We start from the raw sequence: 14,215 nt of genomic DNA, 5'->3' as shown, positions 1-14,215 counted from the left end.
TACAAAGTCAGATGATGACGGGGTCTGTGATATCCGTAACTATCCTTGCATGATGCCCACCGGTTCCTGATACACCAAGTTTCGGGTTTGGAAAGTGAAAGCTGAAATTCACGTGGTTTCGTGTTGGGCAGATGTCGGGAATGATGGTGTGGAAAGCGCAAGCGCAGGTGCAGGTGCAGGTACAGGCGTGCAATTGTAGTGGGAGTCAGGGTGCAACTTCCAATTTGTTCAATGTTGGCGGTAGACGAAGAACAGCCAGCAGAACAAAGAGCTGTCTCATTGAAAGCGGGCAGATGAGGTGGACAAAAAGAACCAAGTGTGTGACGCACAGACTCTTCTCAAAGGAGTTGCAGGACAATCGTGAACAAGTTTGAAAGAAGCAAGAGCCAGTGGCACTGGCACTGGCATGGACTGCAGTTACAGGACGGAGTACGGAGTAGTAAGTAGTGGGAGTGGACAGACCAGACCAGACTAGAGGGTTTGTTGTAGAGGCTTGATTTGGCCATGAATGATCAATGAGGGTGCATCGACTAAATCCTTATGGGTCGTCCAGGGGCCGAGGGGGCTACATGGTGTACCTAAGCACCTGCCAAAGCCTTGCGTATACCGCTCATCCCGCCTAGCCAGAGGGAGCAACCAACTTTCTCTAGGTGTCCCATCGGGTGGTTCTCCGTCCACACACCCTCACCTTTCCGGTGCTTGGTCAAGCCCAATATCATGGGATGCACCGACAAAAGGCAATCGTGGTGTTGGACCAATTGACAATCACAGCCTTCTTGTTGCCCTCGTTAGTACGAATTGGGCTCAAGGAGCAGATTGGCAGTCCACTCAGGTTACCCAAAAGTGCCCAGCGAGCCGCCTCTGCTAACCAGCTACAGGCCTAACGCCCTCCGGCACATCTGATCTTGGTGAGTTGACTACACCATTTCTAGGTTTATGTTGGTCCACCACCCCCTTCTTTTCTCCACGCAATTCAAAGTCCCTGGCTCCGGATGGGGTGATGTTGATATTAATGCAATTCCAGAAGCCATGCTTACCTTGCCTCAATGCTACTCGGTAGGGAGTATGCATGGTTTGACTTTGGTTGGCACTCACTTGGTAACGATTTGAATGTGCCTGGCAATTGCTCATCTGGCAACTCCTAATACATTGACAGATCTTCATCTGCTATGGAGCAAAGATAGTATGTATCATCCAATATACTCGGTACCAATTGACAATAGTATCTATCATTATTATTATTGTGGACAGACTCGGACTCCACGTGAGAACCCGTCAAAGCCACTTTTGGCTGATAGCACGAGCCTGCCCGGGCCCAATTGTCCGCTAAGCGACGCCTTAGCCGATGGCGAGACCTCACCAGCTGCCAAACTGATACCCAAACCACCTTTCCCTTTCCCTTCAATCTGTCCAGCTTGACCCTCACAAGCCAATTTCTGAACTCAATTCCATCCACCACACTCCCACATTATCCTTACTCCGTAATTGCATATCTATATCTATCCCATCCCTCCCCCGCCTGTTCAACGCCGCCACTATGGCGGCATAATGCGTTTCTCACGCCGCTCCATTCCGGGCACCATCTCGTCGACGGAGGACACCCCTCCTGTCTCCGTCACCACCACCACTACCACCACATCTAGGGACGGGAACATGGGTTCCTCGGGATTTTCAAACTTCGCAAAGGTATGAACAAGGCCATACTTTCGATCAAGACAATGAAACGCTATCGACGACGAATGTCCAACTGCTAACCAACTCAACCAACAGACCATCCTCCTCCCCATGTTCGTCTCACTAGTGCTGTACCTCCTAATCTTCCACGCGCTACTACCTTTGTACCGACGACACCGGGCACGCTATTCACAATACCTACCACTACAAGCCGCCTCCAACACGATATCCTCACACCTCCCAGAGTTCCTACAAGGCCTCTCTCTCCGAGACCGGCTCTCGCACGCATTCATCCGTGTTTTCCTGCCCTCGACATGGGCGATCCGCAACCGCTTCACAGCGCGCCGTGACAGCGTGATCAGCGCAGACGGGGAGCTGTTCGACGAGGAATCTGGCGAGGCGATGGTCGGATTCGACGTGCAGGAGCGCAACCGGCGGCGTGACGGTATGGAGCGGCAGGTTTCGAACATGGATGCCGCGACCAGGACGGTCGCTCGCGGGAGCACCAGGCCGATGGGCCCGCCGCCGCCGCTGTCATCCTCAGCACCTCATGCTGCTGGACGAGGGGATGTCGACTCCAACCGCCGTCTGAGCCGTGAGTTGGAAGAAGGCTTCTGCGATGACAGTGACGACGACGAGGCCGAAGAGGTAAACACCACGCAGATTAGAGTCGGTCGGCCCCGACCCACCGACACCGCACGGCGAGACTATATCGCTGCCATTTCCATCTCGTCCTAGAAATTCAAGAGAAATGAAATGAAATGTACTGTCCTATGAATGTGTATGCGTGCCTCGATTGAATCTACCCGGAACACCATCTCAATCCACGTTCAGCTTTCACTCTTCCTCTCTCTCTCAATGCTGTTCATGACCATGAGCTTACTTACGTCCGATATGATAAATCATCAGATCAGGGCAACAAAGGCAGCCACAAGTCTATGACTAGAGCGATAGAACCTGCAGAGTCGCATGCACCACCAGAGCCACCAGCCGCGCGTCGACATCCATCCGCTGCCGCTGATGGTTGGTATATATGTGACGTTGACGACGAGCATACCCGGAAAACCCACGAGGCTCGCGCGTGTACGTGTATAAATGCCCCGAGCTACCTACAGTACCTACCTGGGTATGTATGTATGTATTTGTACATGTAATGTCTCCACATATCGCACGCATCAAACGAGAGTGAACCGAGACGCATTTCTACGTCGTCTGAGGAAGAACAATCCTTCGTTCCTCAAACAAATCACATTACGTTACAAGTACACGGAGCACTTATGTATGCACACTCAAACTACAGACTCAACACCGGCGAGATTGAGAAGGGAAATACAAGAATTCGAATAGTATGGGTGTTTCTAGCTTTCAAACAATTCAAAATTCAAGATAGAGAGAAAAATCACTAGTGTAGGTGGTTGGAAAACGAGATCGCATCTATATGTACAGTTGGTCCAGCGGCGCCCATGGAAAGTTGGGGCCTTGAGATACTCTTCCCAAGAGAGAGAAAAAGAGATCAAGAGAGATATGCTTGTTTGCCATCGCCGTGCCCCCGTCGGGCACACGCCAGCAATTGGGCTTTTGTTCCTCAACCATGCAAGAACCCAGAGAGATAACAGATCCATAGGAAAAAAAGATGATGCTTCTTTCTGCCCTTAGTGTTGACACCTGTGGCAAAAGGAAATAAAAGGCACGTCAGGAGGGAAACCTGGAAAGCCATTACACGGGAACAGTGACGTTCATGGTCGTGTCGTTGTCGTGTGACCCTTTCCAGAAAGAAATGGTCCCATATATATCCATCCCAGGTAAGCAGCTGCACTGTGTGATTTCGTAGCGTTGTTGAGCCCACCCTTCCAATCAAGGGTGTCCGCCTGTATGGGAGTTCTTCTCCAAAAACAAGGCTATAGCTCTCATTCATCATAAGGCTCGTTTTAATCCCCTTTCGCTGTCAATTCCCCCCACATTGCCCCTTGTAGAATAAAGCAAAAGCGCTGGCTTCTTTTGTTGTTGGTAATCATCAGCTTCGTTGAATAATGGTTTTAGATCTACATATTTTGCAACATCGAAGGTTGGACAAGTTGGCTGGGTGCCATGGAGTGTGACATGGTATGCATAACAAGTGTGGATGGTGGTGGCATTGACATGGCCATCATGCCAGATACACTGGATGGTCGAGTAACTTCATCGGGCGAAGAAAGTTCGTCCATCGAACCAAACTCATTCTCCTCGTTTTCAAGTTCCTCTTCACTGTTGACTTGAAGTGGTTGACCATCTTGCTGAGATTCATGAGTACGACGATGCCTGCAGATGAAAGTTAGTATAGATTTTGTAGTCAAGCTTGGATGTAACTTACTGTGCAAGGTTGTCAGATCGAGAGAAAGCCTTGTTACAATATGGGCACACGTAGGGTCGTTCTTGTGTGTGGGTACGAACGTGTCTAGAACCATGGGTGTCAGTAAGCGCCAACCGAAATTAAGGGACCAACTACATACCTCTTCAGATGTTCAAGACGCTTGAAAAGCCGACCACAACTTGGGATTGGGCACGAGTGTGACTTATAGGGCACACCAAGCTCCATCATGGTTGCACTTCGTGCTCTTCGGATCGGGCCTGGCCTTTCTAGTCTCACAGCGGGGCTTCCGTGTAATGACCCGGGGTGCATTTGGTCGGCAATCAGATTGGGCATGCCCTCATTTGAAGTCACCATACCGAGGGAATGTGATGGGTCCTCTTCAAGACTGCCCAGAGGTGTCGAATGCCGTGAGTAATCATGCATGTGGTCACGGTGTACCAGAGAAGACGCATAGCTGTGTGCCAGCCCAGGAGGAGATTGACCAGCAGATTCGTCACCCTCGGCAATTGGAAGTACAGAACTAGACATCGACCGCCGTAGGTCGCTTGGACGTTGAGGCATATGTGCCTTCATTCCATGTGTAACTTGGGCCACGGCGTTTGCGGCCACGGCGTTCATGATGGAAGACGGAATAGAAGACCTCCGCCTGCGTGCTTTGTAGGTAGGAGAACCCTCAATCACAGAGTAGACGTTGGCGGGAGGGAATGCTCGAGGTGCAGCAGCATAAGATGGGCCAGAAAGTGTCGAAGGTGGGAGGGAAGCCATGGGGTTATAGGCTTGCATGGATTGCATCTCAGGAATTGCAGAGTAAAGTCCAGTGTCCTCATTTGCAATGTATGCAGGCTCAGCACCATGGGGGACTTGATGTTGAGGTGGAGTAATGGGTTCGTATGACAAGCCACGGGTGCTGTAGTCCTCAAAGTGCGAGGAGACGAACGATGGAGCAGGAGAATACTCCATATATGCTGGCATAGATGTGTGACGCATATGAGTTCGGTCGTACGAGAGTCCACTACGGTCGAATGCTGCTTGAGAGTAGTCTGGCTCTCGTGACATGGCAACGGTTGACATGGACGTTGGCATGCTTGTTTGTAAGCCCAGATTTGCATACATGTGCTGAGTAGGTTCCTGTGAACGAGGCATTTGAGGGTGAGGTGGCACCATCTGTGGTGGAGGCATAGAATCTGTTGCGCGAAGAACAGGAGAGGTGGACTGGGAATATGCGTTTGCATTGGCAGTGGCAAATGAAGAGGAACTGGCTTGCTGAGCCTTTGTGAGTTGCTCGAAGAGTGACTGCGAAGAGTCGAACTCGAATGAAAGGGCAGGCTCTGCGACCGCTTTGGTGGTGGCCTCTTGATTCATCTTTTCACGCTTGAGATCTCTCTCGAGCGCGTCAAGAAACAGACGATCATGGGGAACGCTATACCAGTAAAAGACCTTTTGCTTCTTTTGTGTGCGAATACAGTTGTTCTTGTAAAGGAAATCGAGGAAAGGGCTTTTAGGTTCTTCTAGTGATGCATCCGTGCCCGATTTCAGGTTGCGCAGGTCAGAGAAGATACCTTCCTCGAATTTCTTTGGGTTCTTTACTGGTCGACCGAATGCTTGAAAGCGAAAGGATAGACATCTCACGATATCTGTGCCCGAAACGTGGAAGAGGTTGTTCCACAACACGCAAGAAACGTATTCGCCCGTGGGAAGTAGAAACCTCCGAATTAAAGAATCTGGACTCCAGTCCACTGGTGCAGATATAAGGAAGTATTTGAGGTTATCGACTTGCTGCAGAGCGACTTGCGCATCCTGAGGCAAGCTTTGTTGGGCCTCGTTTGAGAGCATAAAGGTCTCTGGTTTCTGAGGTTGTGCCATTGGAGCACCACTTGAGGGATACATGGTAGGAGAGAGTCGATCGACACAGTCGACGAGGGTAGAGGTTGTGGAGATGTTCGCAGTGCTTCACACAGTATAGTGACTCGTGAACGGTTATTGCATGCAATGTCTTGAAGTATATGATTGCAATGTCTTGGAATATTCCCTCGATTATAGTGAAGGTGGTCTGATTGTGCAGACAACGTATAGCAGGGGAATTTCTGCGGAGAGGGTGATTGAACTGCAAAAGACCGTGAAGAGACGGGCGAGGTTGTTGATGTGTATAGCGAATGTACCGATGATGTAAATGGAGTTGGAGCGAGAGACCAGCTTTCGCGAACGTCCAGACGTGGTGAAGCTCCTGTCTCGAATGGAGGGAAGCGAGAACAGGTGAAACGAAAGTGGATAAGGAGAGAAACTAGTCTCTCAAAAAGATCCTCGAGAACAACGCCGAGGATTAGGAAGTGAAAGTCGACGGGGAGGAGGAGGGAAGTGGTGAGCTATAGCAACAAAAACAGATGAAACAGATGGGATGGGGGGAGGAGGATGGGAAGATGTACATAAAAGTCGAGAGGTGAGACCGGACCAGACCAGCGAGGGAAGCGAGGGAAAAGTCGAAGAGGGCAACTTTTAGATTTGATGGACTTTTGGCTTGGACTTTGGACTTGGGCTGGCAATCACTACGGAGCAATGCTACTGCTACTCCCACTACGCTGGCAGTCTACGAGTACGAGTCCAGGTCAGGTCTTAGTTAGTACGGGTAATCGGACCTAAGGTTACTCGTAGTATCCCGTAGGACGACCAAGACCGCCTAGCCCAGGTCTCCTGGCTGTGAAAACCACGACTCGGTGGGCGAACTAAATGTGTGCTAAGGCGGACCTGGACATGGGTTAACAGTCAAGTAGCATTTGACCATCCATCAACAGAAGGTCAACTACGAAGTAGATGTTGGCTCTGGACCGCTGAACGTGAATAGGCAATGCCCAATAAACATGGTCTGTGCCTGAATTGGGATCTTCGCCCGTCATGGTTTAACTGGCTCCGATGGGGAACCAGGAACCTTGGGACCGCTTTTGCCGCTTACTTGTCCAAGTTGACTCCAATTAACCGTGGTACCTAGGCTGTTGGGCCCCTGATGGACCAGCAGCTTCGGGGATAGCCGCCTTGTTAGCCCCCCCTTGAGCCTGGAGTTCTGCCAGTGCCATGTCCCACTCTCCAACTTGGTCTAGAAAGAAAAAGGCTACGAGCCTCTCCACTGGGCACGACTCCCCCGATTCCCAAGCTGTAGGCTTCCGGTTCTACCGCTGGGCATGGTGGATTCTACAATGGTGGGCACCAATCCCACCCCCAAAAATTGACTGCTCGTCTCGACAGGGCTCCTCTGCTCGGGAGTAGGCAAATCCGTGAATCCCATGGAAGTTGGAACTCACACACAAGATCTTTAGGGATAGTGATCGCATCTTGACACACTATCTGCCTCTGATTATGGAGTTGTTATTGAACGATTTTTGCGCGTCACTCTCGGCTTGATCAAGGGTCCCCCCAAAATATTCCTAACGAATATCCGGACACGTCGGCGAAGGACAAGAACAGCCGGACCCTCGTGTGTCTCCCTAACCGAGACAAGCAATGGCATTTCGCGAGACTTAGCACTTGGTAGCAGATTTGTTCATGTTGGTAGGCTGCCAACATGGAAATGGCAGGTGGATTGGAACCAAGCCGACGTAAAGTCACCACCATGGAAAACAAACTAGGGTGTGACTCCACAGCCAGTTGTAGAGACAGATTGCTATTTTGAACCCTCAACGGCACCAAGGGCTGAATGTTTTTCTACCAGAGACATGGCTTTACTGTCGGCGTGCCGCTGGAAAGCATGAAAGCGATGAAGACGTGCAGTAGCTCGGTGGCAGACATGATGAAACGAGTGGCTAAGAACGCACGGGGAAATGAACGAATAGAGTGTGTACACCCTAGATGGCGGTTGTGTTTGATCGCTGGACAGCCTACGAGTGGGAAGGAGCCCTTGGGGCCTTGGCCCACCCTGGCGCCAAAATGCCACCTGGGCAGCAGCCAGGGCAGCCAGGGCCAGCCGCTTGTTGATTGAGAAACACCTTTCAAACAGACGCCGCATGTGCAACTCGAGTTTCATCCTACTTCAGTCTCCAGCCCGTCCACTGGCTGATAGGGCTTACCCTTGTCGGCATAGCCAGTCAACTCTTCTACTCCCTATTTGTACTGCAGAATGTTGAACTTGAGGCTGGCTATCCAGCTCTTGAGTCTTGACTTTGGGGCAAATGGTTGCAATGTGTTTACAAGCCTTGAGTGTCCACCACAGGCGAAATGCAGCTTTGTCTTCCGAAAAGAACATGGGTTTGCCCCTTTCTTTCTTTCCCTTCTGCATCAACCAGGATTACTCTCCGATGTCTTTGATGACACCTGCCCCGCCTCTGCATAAGCGTGATTGTTCACCTACTCATTCATGCAATGCAGGTGCAGAGGTAGCTTTTCACGTTACTCAATCAGTGCCACTGCCACATGACAGCACGGATACTTGGTCGGTTTTCTGCCTCCAAGATCCCTTGATTCTGACTTTTTCGGAATACGAGATAGGGGAGTGTGTGGTCACATTCTTCGTAAAAGCCGGTTCACCCGCACAGCTTCCCCTGGGGAAAAGGAGAATTATTCATCTATCCAATGTGATTGGCGTCAATTACTGGCCAGTCTAAGCAAATGAGCGTTGACTATATCAAATACACGTGATGGGCGACGGATCCAGGGAAGGAAGGCGTCGAATTCTGATCATCAGAACCACTCGTCTCGTTTTCTTCTTCAAAGCTCCTGTCACAACAAACAAACCCCCCACAGTCTTCATTCCGCGATTGACCCTTTCGTAAAATGCTCTCCTCATCACTCCCTCGCGTCTTTTAGCCTCCCGCTTTCATGTCCTTCACGGCCATCAGAGAGCCTCACTAGCAAGGATGACTGAGATAAAAAAGGCGCTGAAGCTCAGACTGGCGCGTTCGCTTATATTAATGGTTTCAGATCGAGTCAACAGTGAGGGGCCGTCGAGAACGGGTCCTTTCTACCTGCCTAGCCGTCCGTGCACAACGGACAATTCGGCGGTCTAAATCGTACCGTACCTTCTTCGTATCTCCAGAAAATCTGAGCGCACGCACCACTTCGCAGATGGCGCTACGTTTCAGGTTTATTCTCCTTATGCAACCACATTGGCCACTAGAGGTTTGGAGATAACGCCTTCCCCTTCGACAACCTCTGGTCACTGCACCTCATCGTTGTGCTTTTTCTCCGTCACAACATTGATTGGATCAACAACCTCGTCAATCACCTGCACGCACTGTGGAAACGCACATCATTGATGCATGCATGATCCTGATAATGATGTGCTTGGCGAATCTGCTCGATGAATCCTTTCAGCCGCAAGCTTCAATTGAGGCTCGGAGGCTCACTGTGACCATGCACACGGGTAGCTCAGTGTATAGTAAAAGCGTCTCGACATCCTTCTGAAAATCCTCGATTCTCAACCTATGCGTTTCCATGATAGATTCGGTCAAAGGTCTCACCCGAAATGTGTTTGAGACATATCGATGTGCTTACCGCCTAAGCTTGCTCAATTTGGCAAAGTGGCGTAATCGTAGAGAGGACATGAACGGCCCTTGCGAATCTCGGTTGTTGAACATGCCGTGGTATGGAGAGACAGGGCGTTGTCACAGAGGCACCAAAAAAGCCAAAATTCCTAGCATCACTTACTCTTCTGAGCATCTAGATGAGCTCAGCCACCACGGAAAGGCCAAATCCGTATATCGTGAAACAGTTGCGATGGAGTAGAGCCGTTGGGTACCTGTTAGCCACGCTTGCTCGAAGCACGTATCCTAGTGAGGTGTAATCGGGTTGCCGTACGGAGTTGCGAGGTCCGGACTGCAGTAGAGCCCAAGGCTGAAGCGATGGTGCAACACGAAAGAACATTCTTACCCCAACTCTGCGAGGCGAGAGGGAGTGTTTCAACTTTTCTCACGGTTGAGATCCCAGTAGCCGGTCTTTCAGTCTCTGTTAACGTTGATATCACCATGACAAATGCGCTTCCTTCCGATTGTGGGACGGACCCAAGACTTGAAAGTTGGCATTGGGTGTTGACTAGACTCCATCTGCACAGTCAACGTGAATTGCTCCAGATGACATGATAGACTGCCGTACGGAGATGGAAGTCCTGCGTCCTGACTTCTCGCCACCCTGTGATAATCCCCGTCCATCTTGAAACACGTCCTCTGCATCGCTCCACATCATACATGTGACCCAAAAAAAAGCTGAAAAGGAGAACACATGACTGAGCTGAGTTTCTGCAAGTCCGTCACACTTCCACCTGGATGATGCTTGCTTGTTCAAACTTACACTTCCAAGTCTTGCACGTGTGGAGGCACTAAAAAGACGTCATTGTTTTGCGGCAGCATGGCGTCCGGAGTTATGATTGTACAGGGCGGTCTTCACAAAGTCTCGTCGTTTTCGGAGTCGAGAGCGAGGGAGCCCCAGACATACATCAACCCCGTCTCGAGCAACTGTTGAATTGATAGAGAAATAGTATACTTGGACCGTTATCGTCGGCCTCGTTTTCGACTCTTCCCAATTTGGCCAGATCCCCGGATGTCCAGAACATCATTCTTGCTGAGCTTCAGGGTTCCCCCTCGAAACCTGCCCACCGCAGGTACATCAACACCACGGTCGCGGCGAACTCCGCTCGATTTGTTCTTCCCTGTAGCCTTTTCAAGAACGATTCCACTCTCCTTGGCCTCCCTTCTTCGTAGCGCTTCCTGAGAGACCGCCTTGGCTGCAATTCCTCTTCTGTGGGACAAAGGCATCTTCTGCTGGGTGAAGAGTGAATCTTTTGATCCCAATGCTTGCATCCGCATATCGACTGCTTTATGACGGTGAGTGCCTGGAAGTGATGAGGCTTTAGCCTGTTCCAATAGATGAGACTCTTTCAGTAGTCTTTGAAGATCAAGATCGTGTTTGAGATTTATTGCCTCAGATTCGTCATCATCTTGCTCGCTTCGCTTGCCGGGGATGGCACCTTTCGCGCCCTGCTTCTTTTGACTGGGCGGTTTCGAAGTCTTGGGCGGCAGGTTAATATGAGACACGATGACAAGAGTACATGAGAAGATGCTTACCATGAATTCTTTATACCGCTGACGTTGTTGCTCGTCGTCTGCTGCATCATCCAGCTGAGCCACTTTGTGCTCAACGATTTGGACAGTAGATACTGCTGTTATTGGATCTGATAGTCCCTCCCAATCAGATTCCTCATCTGATGGTTGTGCTGATGGTTCTTCATCTTCAGATGCACTGAGTGTGTCGGTTTCAGTAAATGGAAGTGGCTCAAAGGCAGATTCAAAGTAGCGTCGGAAGACATCGTTGTTTCCGGAAGGTGAATCATCGCCAGATTCCTCTTGTTTTGGAGACTTTGGTGGTGTTTGACGTGGCGCGATGACCAACTCTCTTTTCCGCTTTCCCAACATCTCCTCTTCACGGAAATCAATATTCAAATAGCTGTATTCACAATGAGACCTTTAAATTTGAATCTGCTAGGCTTTCCCGACTGCGGTTGTCATGGTAAAGATTGAAGATAGAATCAGGGAGACGAGGCGTTGGTTCACAAATTTTTGATGCCAAGAAAAGAATAGCCGTCTGACCACGTCATTATTGAGCCCAAGCATCAGCCAAAGTTGGTGGCAGTTGCACGCTCTTTGCTTCGATGGAGATCCAGATTTACGTGTCACTGACACTTCATTTTTGGCGGAACAACTTCATCCGAAGGGCCAACTTGCTCAGCATCAAAAAAACAAATCACGACCTCAATCCCTTTGTAGTCTCAATTAAATCGAGTGTCAAAATCTCTGCACAGTCCACCATTTGCAATGACCAGATTCCGACCATGTATCGACCTACATGCCGGTCAGGTCAAACAAATTGTGGGAGGTACACTGAGTACGATTGAATCAGAATTAAAAACAAATCATGTATCCGAAAACCCAGCCGCACACTTCGCAACACTTTATCGCGAGGCAAACCTCCTAGGTGCCCATGTCATCATGTTAGGACCCGGAAATGATGCGGCAGCCAAAGAAGCATTAGCAGCCTGGCCAGATCATCTACAGGTAGGTGGTGGTATCACGGACGCCAATGCAAAGGAATGGATAGCCGCCGGAGCTGAAAAGGTATGTTCGGGCTCATACATCTACCCCTGATCTTCGATAGACATGTGTTTATGAGTTTGCTACACGGTAGGTCATCATCACCTCCTTCCTTTTCCCCAATGGTCGATTTTCCTTGGAACGACTACAATCGGTACTGTCTGCTTTAGACAACGACAAATCCAAGCTTGTGATCGATCTCAGCTGCAGACGAAAAGGGGAAACCTGGTTTGTTGCAATGAACAAGTGGCAAACAATAACAGAGATGGAGATCACCAAAGGTGGGCGAAGAACGGTTTCCGTGGATTGTCAAATATTCTACTAATCATCATGCAGACAGTATCAAGCTACTCGAGCCATACTGTTCCGAGTTCCTGATACATGCTGCCGACAATGAAGGTCTTCAGCAGGGTATTGATACTGAGCTCGTCACAAAACTATCTCAATGGTGCAGCATCCCGATCACGTATGCCGGTGGGGCTCGCAGTATTGAAGACCTCGACCTGGTCAAGTCATGTAGTGGTGGAAACGTGGATTTGACGATAGGCAGTGCTTTGGACATCTTTGGTGGCTCAGGTTCGAAATTCGAGGACTGCGTGCAATGGAATTTTGCACATGGAAGCTTGAACATGACGGTATGTGCCCAAAACCGCTCGACATATTGGTTCGACCTTACGCTAACTCCTTATCAAGATATAGCTCTAATCATTGTGGTGGCAATAATCTGTTGCTGTCTACTTCCTTGTCCCACCAGGCAGTGACGGCTTTGTCGAATTCCGTTCGAGTCTCTGGATCCCAAGGCCCTTTGACATTTCCGTCCCACTCGCATTCTTGCCGTCGTCGATACCCGAGCCCGATTGGTGGAAGGTCATGACCATCGAGTCTCCTTTCAATGACATACCCTGCGATAAGATCCTCCACAAACTCCGTTCTGTTGTTGATAAGTTGATCTCTACCCCATCGACACCATCGAGCAACCTTTTTCTGCCCTGCCATGTTCCATCTCCGCCGAATTTGCATCAACTTGCTGGCGTTCTTGACGTCCTTCAGAAGATGATCCCATGCCACTAGGGTCACATACGACCCATCACTATTTAGGAGGGCTTGGGTGCCGTAAACCGGGACCAGACTTTTTGAATCATCATGTGGGCCTGAGGTGAAGGCCCGATGTGTCGGAAACTCGGTGATGTCGTGTGCTGCTCGTATGAGCATCAATTGATTGATGAGGCGTCTGAGATCGGCCTGCGCCCACAAAACTCGATGTCAGCATCTTTCAAGCAAAAGGGTTTGTGAAGACTCTGAACGTACACTTCTTGTCTCGGCGGCAATCTTGGTCAACACCCAGTCATAATTGAATTCCAAAGTTTGAGGGACTTCGGCCCATCGGACCCATTTTCCTGCGTGTTCTGGGCCATTCTTTTCACCCCGAGGCTTCATTGTCCATGTCCCATTGTTGGCCATCTTGTAGATGACCTCGTTCTCTTCATCGATGTGGTAGGGGAAGACCATCTTTGGGTCAATCGTTAGGTAGGTTTGTGGTGAGATTTCCTCTTGTGCACAAGACGGATCTGCCTTTCGGAACGGATTGTTGATTTCAATCGGTGGAGGGCGCCGCCGTTGCGACCTTTGGTCTTTCGCTTGGTTGAGACCCATCTTGAGGATAGTGGATGCGATTGTGTGCGTGCTATTGTATGGACAAATCTTGAGGTGAGGGTCTTATTGAGAGAAGGAACAGAAAGACAAAAGATACAACCGTGTTGGATTTTATTGCAGTTCCTTCGCATGCCATGATTCACGCTCCATCACAGCAGGGCGCCCAAATATTCACGATGTGCTAGTTCTCGCTTCAATGACAACGTTTGGAAGACCTGCTTCGCGAGCACTTCACAGGCCGTGAGTGACGTGATGATCGAGTAAGCGACGCCTTACCACGACAAAGCCCAGTCGTTGTCATCGCGACCGAACTGCCTGTGGTAGATCTTTGCACGGCCAGGGGCTTCTTCGTCTGTCAATGTGCGTCCTCCATACCTGTGCCGGACAGTGTTTGTCGCTAGTCCAGCCTGAGACCATACCTACCTAGATGCCCAGGCCTGTGGCATGACTGCGGAATGATAGTAGTATCTGA

At 50.0% G+C, this 14,215-nt stretch overlaps 5 protein-coding genes across 5 annotated transcripts; 2 read left to right on the top strand and 3 right to left on the bottom strand.

Annotated features, from left to right (window-relative positions):
• Window positions 1-1,548: 1,548 nt before the first annotated feature.
• Window positions 1,549-2,412, top strand: LTR84_001075 (uncharacterized protein; the record flags this gene model as incomplete). Its single annotated transcript, XM_064844701.1, has 2 exons — window positions 1,549-1,686; window positions 1,771-2,412. The coding sequence occupies 2 exons, from the start codon at window positions 1,549-1,551 to the stop codon at window positions 2,410-2,412; spliced, it is 780 nt and encodes a 259-aa protein (XP_064712561.1).
• Window positions 2,413-3,716: 1,304 nt separating this feature from the next.
• Window positions 3,717-5,911, bottom strand: LTR84_001074 (uncharacterized protein; the record flags this gene model as incomplete). The annotated part of the gene is made up of 3 exons (XM_064844700.1): window positions 3,717-3,972; window positions 4,025-4,108; window positions 4,164-5,911. The coding sequence occupies 3 exons, from the start codon at window positions 5,909-5,911 to the stop codon at window positions 3,717-3,719; spliced, it is 2,088 nt and encodes a 695-aa protein (XP_064712560.1).
• A 4,583-nt stretch (window positions 5,912-10,494) lies between these two features.
• Window positions 10,495-11,415, bottom strand: LTR84_001073 (uncharacterized protein; the record flags this gene model as incomplete). Its single annotated transcript, XM_064844699.1, has 2 exons — window positions 10,495-11,010; window positions 11,068-11,415. 2 exons carry the CDS (start codon window positions 11,413-11,415, stop codon window positions 10,495-10,497), a joined length of 864 nt encoding a protein of 287 aa, XP_064712559.1.
• Window positions 11,416-11,814: 399 nt separating this feature from the next.
• On the top strand, window positions 11,815-12,789 carry HIS7 (Histidine biosynthesis bifunctional protein hisB; the record flags this gene model as incomplete). Its single annotated transcript, XM_064844698.1, has 4 exons — window positions 11,815-12,114; window positions 12,185-12,371; window positions 12,427-12,725; window positions 12,784-12,789. The coding sequence occupies 4 exons, from the start codon at window positions 11,815-11,817 to the stop codon at window positions 12,787-12,789; spliced, it is 792 nt and encodes a 263-aa protein (XP_064712558.1).
• Window positions 12,790-12,795: 6 nt separating this feature from the next.
• LTR84_001071 (uncharacterized protein) lies at window positions 12,796-13,743 on the bottom strand (the record flags this gene model as incomplete). Its single annotated transcript, XM_064844697.1, has 2 exons — window positions 12,796-13,332; window positions 13,399-13,743. 2 exons carry the CDS (start codon window positions 13,741-13,743, stop codon window positions 12,796-12,798), a joined length of 882 nt encoding a protein of 293 aa, XP_064712557.1.
• Window positions 13,744-14,215: the final 472 nt, after the last annotated feature.

This window comes from Exophiala bonariae (genome assembly GCF_035927105.1).
Source record: "Exophiala bonariae strain CCFEE 5792 chromosome Unknown scaffold_1, whole genome shotgun sequence".
NCBI lineage: Eukaryota > Fungi > Ascomycota > Eurotiomycetes > Chaetothyriales > Herpotrichiellaceae > Exophiala > Exophiala bonariae.
This window is presented reverse-complemented; position numbering and strand designations above follow the sequence as displayed.